General features: G+C 36.3%; 1 protein-coding gene across 1 annotated transcript; it reads left to right on the top strand.

Moving 5' to 3' along the window:
* Positions 1–867: 867 nt before the first annotated feature.
* Positions 868–8,865, top strand: LOTGIDRAFT_166124 (hypothetical protein; the record flags this gene model as incomplete). The annotated part of the gene is made up of 6 exons (XM_009063188.1): positions 868–895; positions 6,242–6,280; positions 6,365–7,060; positions 7,628–8,329; positions 8,620–8,715; positions 8,768–8,865. The coding sequence occupies 6 exons, from the start codon at positions 868–870 to the stop codon at positions 8,863–8,865; spliced, it is 1,659 nt and encodes a 552-aa protein (XP_009061436.1).
* Between the last annotated feature and the right edge of the window lie 287 nt (positions 8,866–9,152).

Below are 9,152 nucleotides of genomic sequence, written 5' to 3' on the forward strand. Positions count from 1 at the left end.
ATTACCTTAAAGATTACAGATTAAATCTGCGATTCTGGGCCCCCAAGAAGCAAACAAATACAGCGTCACACCAGATAACCTTTTGGTAGATTCAAAAATAACAATTAAAAATTGTTCATCATTAATAGTTAATATCACAATTTTGTATAGTAATGTCTTAACATTTCTTTAAGAACATGTTATGTTTTTTTTTGAAGAACCATAACTTTGTGAAAAAAACCCGCTATGTTTTATCTTTGACCTAGATTGCAAACTGTATGGGAATTTCATGTTGATAGATTTTGACGTGTCAGATTTTATTGGGAAAACACGTGTTAGATTATTGCTTGTGCACTCATCATGTATGTACAATACCAACTGACAGTAAAGTTGTGTGATGTATTTCTGTTTGTATACACCGACAATTCTCATATCATTTTCTGCTAATGGTTGTACACCAAATGAGCCGTTCATTTTAGTCAAAACTACTCACGATATTGCAAATTCAGCTGACGGCTGGTTTCCACAAGTCAAGGTGATAGCATAGAAAGAGCGTTTTGATGTTTCAGATTTCTCAACAAGCCATTTTAAATTAAACATAATTGAAGAAGTCTCGAATGAAATGAATGGAATTTTACGTCCTAATTTTTCTGCTGATGCGCAACACCATGTAGTGTACAATGAGGGAAATATTGTCAGAAAAGCTGCATTAACACAGTCTTTTTTATTTCCAAATGTCAAAGGAATTTTAACGTGTATGGCTTTAAGTACACGGGGCCTCGGTTGCTTGTCCAACCCGAACGACTAGACGCTAGACATGTCAGCCCCTCTTACTTGTATAACTCTCAACGGGAAATCGGGTTGCAAAAAGCGAAGGCATCTCGAGCAATGCAGAAAATGAACCCTGGACCTTCAGGTAAGCGTGCAAGCGTCTATCTCGCCTATCCACCGCGGCTCCAAGAGACATTTTCAATAAAACTTATAACATATCTTATGATGTGAAATGATATATCTATAAATTCCACTGGCTTCCTTAACAATGTAAGTAATATATACAATGTAGTATAATTGAAACCACTTCAAACGATATATGTTATCAGAGACAGTAGGGTTCCCACAAACATTCTACTTGTATGAATTTATATACACAAGTTTTTTAAAGGTAGTTAAAAAGAGAACAGCTTTAGTTCAACTTCGTACATGCTCTCACGAAAGACGGAGGAGATCTCTCTGCAAATCTGTCCATATTTCTTGTCGTAACAGTCTCAAAAAATTAAACAAAACATATACCTCTTATCACAAAATCTTGAAGTTGTTGTCGTTGAAACAAGCTAGGGGAAGAAACAACAATTGCTTTTACAAAAATAACAACTTAGGTTTACAATGATCCTTTCTACCAGCTGGGTATTGATCAAACCGCTTGGCCATAATCTTGCCCAAAGATTTTCCGTACCCATTTACAGTTGGTTCGACTAGAATATCAAGGACAGCCGATTTATCCTAGGTCAGCAGATTTTCATACGCTGACCAAAATTAGAACCAACGATCACCATAACAACAGTAGCAACAAGTCAATTGAAGTTCAACATACCAAAAACTTGGGTATTTGGGGTCCAGGATTGTAGATGTGGTTTGGGAACGCATCTTAGAATATTTCCAGTGATAAATGATAAAATGGTAATCAGAAAGTTCATGTTTCAACTACATTTTAATGATTTTTCTTATTTCGTTTTATAGTTCAAATAACCTGAGGCCAGAACATTCTGTCTCTTAAGTAAGTAATACCATTTGAATCAACAAAAGGGCGCCATCGTTTCATAATCGGTAATCAAAATCTACTTGTCTTTTCCAATTACATACGCTAATGTTAAATTGATCATCAAAAAAACTTTTTCTCATGTTTAGGTTTAATTGTATTAAGAACACGCCTTCAATTTTCTTTGCTAGAACAGTTGTAACATCAACACCGAGTACAGAAGGAAATTACCAACATAAAACGTTATTAATCTCCTACGCTTTTGGCATTACATCAAGGTCAGAGAATGAGCTCATTCATAAATTTCTTTTCTCTTACTCTTGGTCTGGTCATGAGAATATTTATTAGGCAATCGTCCAACTTATATTTAACTTAAACGTTTGTAAGCCGTTTAACATGATATGGAAGTAATGTCATTACTTATTGCTGCCAGGTTCCTCAACTCCCTAGTTTTGCATCGCACTGTACCTTATTGGATGAATAAAGGAACAACCCCTCAGGGCAGTCCACAAAGTGGTATCAAGCGCAATTTGCAAGTGTATTTTCAGTGGTATGTCTATGAATCATTGGGTGAAGAGGTCGAGTAGTTGCCCAAGAATGTCAAGAGCAGCTCACAACACCAGGCATTTAACAACTCAATGAAATGAAATTTCAACGCCACTGTTATTTTCAGCGACAAGACTTATGCACCACGGCCTCGAGTGGCCCAACTAGATGCATGGGGGCCCCCTCCCGGGGAAATTTTTTTTAACATATGCTCTCCTGCATTTTTTTCTGGAGTGGGGGCTGCCTTAGGGGTGGGCCGTGGTTCAACCAGTCCCTGTGGTAGTTGAGCCACCGACAGCTTCCAAATCAAACCTCTTCAGCTTTATATTTCATACACCAAGGATGTAAACTATCTGTCCTCTATCTTAAACGACTGATAAAATTTGTTTGCCGTCTGTGTAAACCTGTCTTATAGAAAATATATACATAAACCATCTAGTATATCATATTTATACCACATATTACTGACAAGAATTGCGTTTTAAGAATTTTAAATGCCAGAGGAACACAATTGAGATGTCTAATTTGAACATTCTAGAATATATTTATTTGTATTCAAACAAAGGTTTCCAGCAGCAGGGTTATAGCTGTTGTCAAATTCTATTATATTTCACTACAATATATTGCCTAATTCTCTTTCAAATAAACAAGTCTATTGCATTACCATTTGTTAAACAACTTCATGTGCAGATATAAACAATAAGAAACCTGAGCAAATGGAAAGAATGTGACGACATTAAAATTACGTGAGGTTATTCATAGGGCCTCTGTAATGTCTCTGCACATTTCCTGGTTAATGAAAAAAAACGTCTTTGTTGCCACAAAAGAGCTGCATTTGACTTCAACCGACGTCGTCACATATGTTTTGGCAAAATCATGAAGAATCTACTTATGCAATTGCTCTGCACGTTTCCAAGTATATAAAAGTTATCTTTTGTGCAACGGAGGAGCTGCTTTTGACTTCAACTGACGTCTTCACATATGTCTTTGCCAAAGCATTGTACTCGTATGATATGCTATCAAAATACACTACATGTATATTTGGAGTTAAATCCAAGTTTTAGCTGATTTTTGATAAAAAGACATGTCTGGACTACCTCTTGACGACAATTTGTCCGATATCCCATGATAAATAACTTCGTGTTATGCACCAATACTAGTGAAAGTGAAATACGATCTTAATATTAGGAACTATTTGATCAAATTGTGTTTCATTACCACTCTGAAACTATTGCATGTATTTTAGATTTTTTTATCGTTCAGCATTGTATAATTTCAGTCTTTTCAGAATATACATTGTTATAATTTCTAGGTGTACGCAGCGAAAATACCATTTCAATCTAATCTTTATTACTCAAATTGATAATTGATGTAAAAGAAGTACGTTTTCTTCTTGTGACCTTGACCAGTGCTTCTATGGGAGAGTATCTTCTATAACACCCAACAGTGACCTAGGCCAGTGCTTTCATTGAGACTCGTCTCAATACACCCTAACACCCAACAACAATAACCAACCATTAAAAGATTGAATGTGGCGGTCTTTGTATTTTAACTACTGAAGATAAGCGATAAGCGTAGCCCTTGTTTGGCATGTAGTTTTTACCGAAATGTCGGAAACAATTGTGAATCGAATTTGGGAATACTCTCGACCAACTGAAGTTCAAATTTAGTCAAGAAATAATAAAAAAAAATCCAACATGTATATAACAAATTTTTGGTTTTTGTTGACGAAAATCGTTTGCATTGTACAAAACATAAAGGGGTTCGATTTTTAAAGAAAAAAACATGAAAGCAACTTTTTGTTGAGAGAAAATGTGGCCAATCGTTTATCAAAATTACAATTATATTTGTGTTATGAATGTGTATTCAATTAATTGTATGGACAATATATTTTAGAATTTATAGTTATGGCCATTGTTGCACTAAACGCAATTGTGCTCTTTCTTTAAACATTTGTTTGAAAAGATACGATGTAAGAATTCATAAAAACATGAAAAACAAGACCACTGGGGCCGTTGTCCTACATAACGATATCGATGAACAATACACGGTTAAGATTTTATTTTCTATAGAAAAACAATTACCATAATCCCGACGGTGCCTTTTCTTATTAGTTGAAGTTCCAAGTTTCAATAGAAAGTAAAAATCATATTTTATTAAAATCATATACACAACAATACCCTGTATTCTATATAGTGTCTAGGGTTGTTTTCGTACCGGCGTATACCAGGTCGGTGGGGTAATTCTTATCGGTCTACTTGGGATTGGGGATGGGTGACACTTCTCCATCTTCAAATCCCAATGGACGTTCGTCTACAATAATAATTATATGTTTCTAGAGAACGCAGACAATGGCAACATAAGTAGTTTAATATTGTGGTTTTGTGATTCTAATGGCCATATGCGCACCACAACACCAAAGTTGTCCTAAATGACACAAATGATTTAGTTCCGTAATTATCATGCCCTGTATCACGTGAAACACATGATAAACCTGATTACGTTAGTGTAGAATTGATTTTTTTTAATTGTAAAAAACAAATAATATTCTTTTACATTTCTGAAGAATAAATATAGTTAAGCACGACATTTTAGAAAACAGAACACGCAACGGGACAAAATATAAACTTGGTAAACTTCCGTCACTGGTAAAATAACCAATAGTTTATGCTGATCATTCTTTTCAAAAAAACAATCAATTTAATTTGGATGGCACATGACTAGTTAACGTCCACTTCCAGCTTAGGCTTATATCGCAGACTGTCATTGTCACAGTACTGCTTTTGTAGCTTTATGATTAGAATACATCTTATTACTAAGTGCTAATCAATTTCTAGCGTACTTCTCTGGAGGCTACAGCTTCGTGCAATGGATATCAGATATTAATGAGGATGTATCTGCCTACTGTGTACGATGGATATAATCTTGCTCATATTGTGCCTAATATCAGGTAACACTTTTCTGACTTTTTATAACTATTAACTGCCTCTCTGATGGTTTTTTCATAACGGTCGGTAATTTTGCGCAGTTTTCTTGAAGCTTGTTTGCTACAGACTGCGCGTTCCAGATCCCTCGACAGTTGAAAAGTCGACACATGACAAAGATGAGAGTTGCGTGAGCATGTTATTATATTTCTTTTTGTACAATAAACAGTAGCCCAGTGTGTGAAAGCTGCTATCCTGACGCATTTTGTCATATAAGACACGGAAACTGCATGCTCCGCTGCTGTCCTGACGCATTTTGTCATATAAGACACGGAAACTGCATGCTTCGCTGCTGTCCTGACGCATTTTGTCATATAAGACACGGAAACTGCATGCTCCGCTGCTGTCCTGACGCATTTTGTCATATAAGACACGGAAACTGCATGCTCCGCTGCTGTCCTAACGCATTTTGTCATATAAGACACGGAAACTGCATGCTTCGCTGCTGTCCTGACGCATTTTGTCATATAAGACACGGAAACTGCATGCTCCGCTGCTGTCCTGACGCATTTTGTCATATAAGACACGGAAACTGCATGCTCCGCTGCTGTCCTGACGCATTTTGTCATATAAGACACGGAAACTACATGCTTTCATGCAAGGCTTTCCGCTTTTACTTAAATTTATGGGGTGCAGAAAGATAAATCGAAAATATTGCAGCAATGGGTCGGTTGTGGATTCTTAAACGGATGAAACCCTAGCTTCTATCGTGTTTACAAGCAGATTTTGATACTTTTGTCAAAGGTAGTAACCGTTCATCGAAATGCGAATAGTTAAAGAAATTTCAAGTCACATAAATCAAGGCCTAAAATTTGATCAAGACCCAATCATTCTTTACATTCGGTATATACCAAGTATCGCCAAATAAATAAAAAATTGCTTACAATAAATGTTGACGTTCCGAAGTTGGCGAATAAGAAATACGGGTAAGGGGAAATAGTCTCGAACGTCCCAAATGCCATTTTTGTTATTTTAGGTAACTTCAGTAAGAATTCAGAAGTGGGAGCCGAACGAGGTAGTAACAAACATTTAAAAGACATTTCATTATAGATTTTAATATCAAGATTTAGACCAACTGCATTTTTCTTGTCTTTTTCAGGAATCGAGCATGTAGCGAATACACCCGTTTACAAATGGCCCCTGAACGCGAAGACATTTGGATACGAAGTACTCAATAGATTTGATGCAGTTACTCCAAAACTTGATCAATGTTTTCCAGTGAATACGAATGGAAATACGTACCTAAACAATCCGGGGACACTGAGCTTCGAAGGATCTTCAGAATCCTTTGTGGACGTGTCATTAGATGGTTCAGTATCTTTGCCCAGTTCATTTGTCCTCACCCTGTATGCTAAACCCACGCAGCTCAAACCTAGAAGTGTAGTTTTTCATTACAAAGCTCAGACACAAGATTACAACAAGTTGACTGAGTTGGTTCTTGAGGGCAACAACAACCACTACAAACTCACAGCCCACTATGGTGATGGTAGTTCAAAATCTGCTGTGATATACAATAGGTTTAGTGTCAACACGCTGGAACTGGTAAAATCGCGATACAAACATGACACCAGACAGATGAGTATTTCATTTAATTCAGGGTCAAATATAGTGAATATCCCTCAAAAACAGTTATCCTTGCCGGGCACTTTAAGATTTGGAGGCCATCAAAGTGATCCAGATGCCAAATTTGTAGGAGAATTATCATGCGCAACGATGTACCTCGGAAGTAACGTTCATCTAACACCTTCTCAAATAAAAAACAATTGCGACATGAACTACCAAGACCCTCCGATAGGTAAGCCTCTTCAAGTATATGTACCATCATGTACATCAAATATATGCACAATATGTACGTGTATTCAAATATATGCACACAGTGTACATGAAATCAATTATATGTACATGCATTATGCATAAAATATACACGTACATCAAATATATACACATCATGTACTACGCACACACTGCTGTATCAAAAACATGCCCACGGTGTACATGTATTTGAATATATACACGACGTGTACCTGTAATCAATTATATATGTACATGTATTATGTATAATATGTACATGTTTTCAAATATATGCACACATGTACATCAAATATATGCACACATGTACATCAAATATATGCACAACATGTACCATGCACATACTGTTCAGTATCAAAAACATGCATTCAGTGTACCAGTATTCAAATATATGCACACAGTGTAGTCTACATGTATTATGGACATCTTTGTTTTCAAAAAAGATACACATTTGCTTATATAAACGGCACCTATTCAAACCCTTGCAACTTAATGGAAGATGTCAGACAATATCTAATCCCACAAATGAAAATTTGTAACATTTTCCTTTCAGTGCCATCCTGTTTCGCCACTGCTGTGGTACCGAAGTTTATCTGGCCAATGGACGATGTTGATAAAGGATATGAAGTTGTAAGAGGAACAGCCCCTTCATTTTATCATCAGGAGCAATATCATTTTATTGAAGGGCCAGAAGATTTAGATAATCAGGCCATCGAGTTCGATGGATCTTACATGTGTACCATAAGAACATTAATTCCCTCAAGTGTACTGCAAAGCGATTTTGGTCTTTTGTTTTTCATTCACTTTCACAGTATCAGCGACGGTACCATTCTAAATATTGAATCAGACAATGAATCTGTCCACGGGATTACTAAGGGGAACTTCGTGTTAGGCAATGGTACACTAACTTTAGAAGTATTTGATGAATCATCTGCATGTGCGCAAGTTGTAGTATCAAACGTAGTCATTCCTGATCAGTGGCAGGCGATGGCCATACAACGTTCTGAAAATCATGTTCGTTTAATTATTAATGGTCAGGAACATGAAACTATTGACCAGTGCTCTTCAAGCAATGGTTATGATAACCATACGATGACCATGGCAGTAGGAGCCACTGACGCCGGCGAAGAAGGTTTTAAAGGGAGTATTAGATGCATGGCCTTGTATACTACTGTACATCAGATAAATGCTATCGCTACAGCACTGGAAACTGCATGTACATCCACTGCAGTAACGTCATTTAGTCCACCACCAGGTAAATACGAATCCTAAAAGTCTACCTGAACTGAAGAAATACGTTACGGTTTTTTGCGCATAAACAAAAGACACAAATTTCATTTAAAAATCTAGAACAAAATAACATAGCATTATGAATGTAGATCAGTTGCCATTTCCTTTCATTTAACTATTCGAACCTTGAGGTAAAATGTATAACTATGTAGTTTATATCAGAGAACGATTGAAATGATAATCAATGATGGTTCTTATTATTACAGCCAATACATTGTCATGTTATCCATTGCGAATATCTACTGTATATTTCAGGAACAACCAACCTACCACTTGACAAGTATATGAAGTTCATAAAGATGCCGGAAGTCTGTCCTCCATTCAACTTTCCTACAATGGTAACTGCTGCAGGTGTGTCATTAACGTCTTGTGGGAAAATGTGTATTACTAATGATCATTGCAGAACATTTACGTACGATAAAAGTCGGAACTGTAAACTTTACGGGTATTTCATGGTTCACGCATTGCAACACTGCTCTCAAACAAACTATTACAGGATAAAAGAGGTTAGGTAAAAATTTTCTCCAAATACCAAAATTCTACTTTACAAACCATTATGATGGGTTCCTCGATCCAATGCTGATGTTCCACGGAAATGTTTTTGGCCATTTGATAGAAAAAGAGTTCTGCTTTTACTGTTTCGGTTTTATTTTTATGTTTATTGAGTGAAAACTTTGTTATTGTAAATTAGAAACTACAGTGTCACTACAGAGTCCACATAAAAAAACATAACAGACATGTTGTTTTGGTTTAGTGAAGTGGATAAAATCTTTTTAATTGATAATCAG

Source organism: Lottia gigantea (assembly GCF_000327385.1).
Source record: "Lottia gigantea unplaced genomic scaffold LOTGIsca_56, whole genome shotgun sequence".
NCBI lineage: Eukaryota > Metazoa > Mollusca > Gastropoda > Lottiidae > Lottia > Lottia gigantea.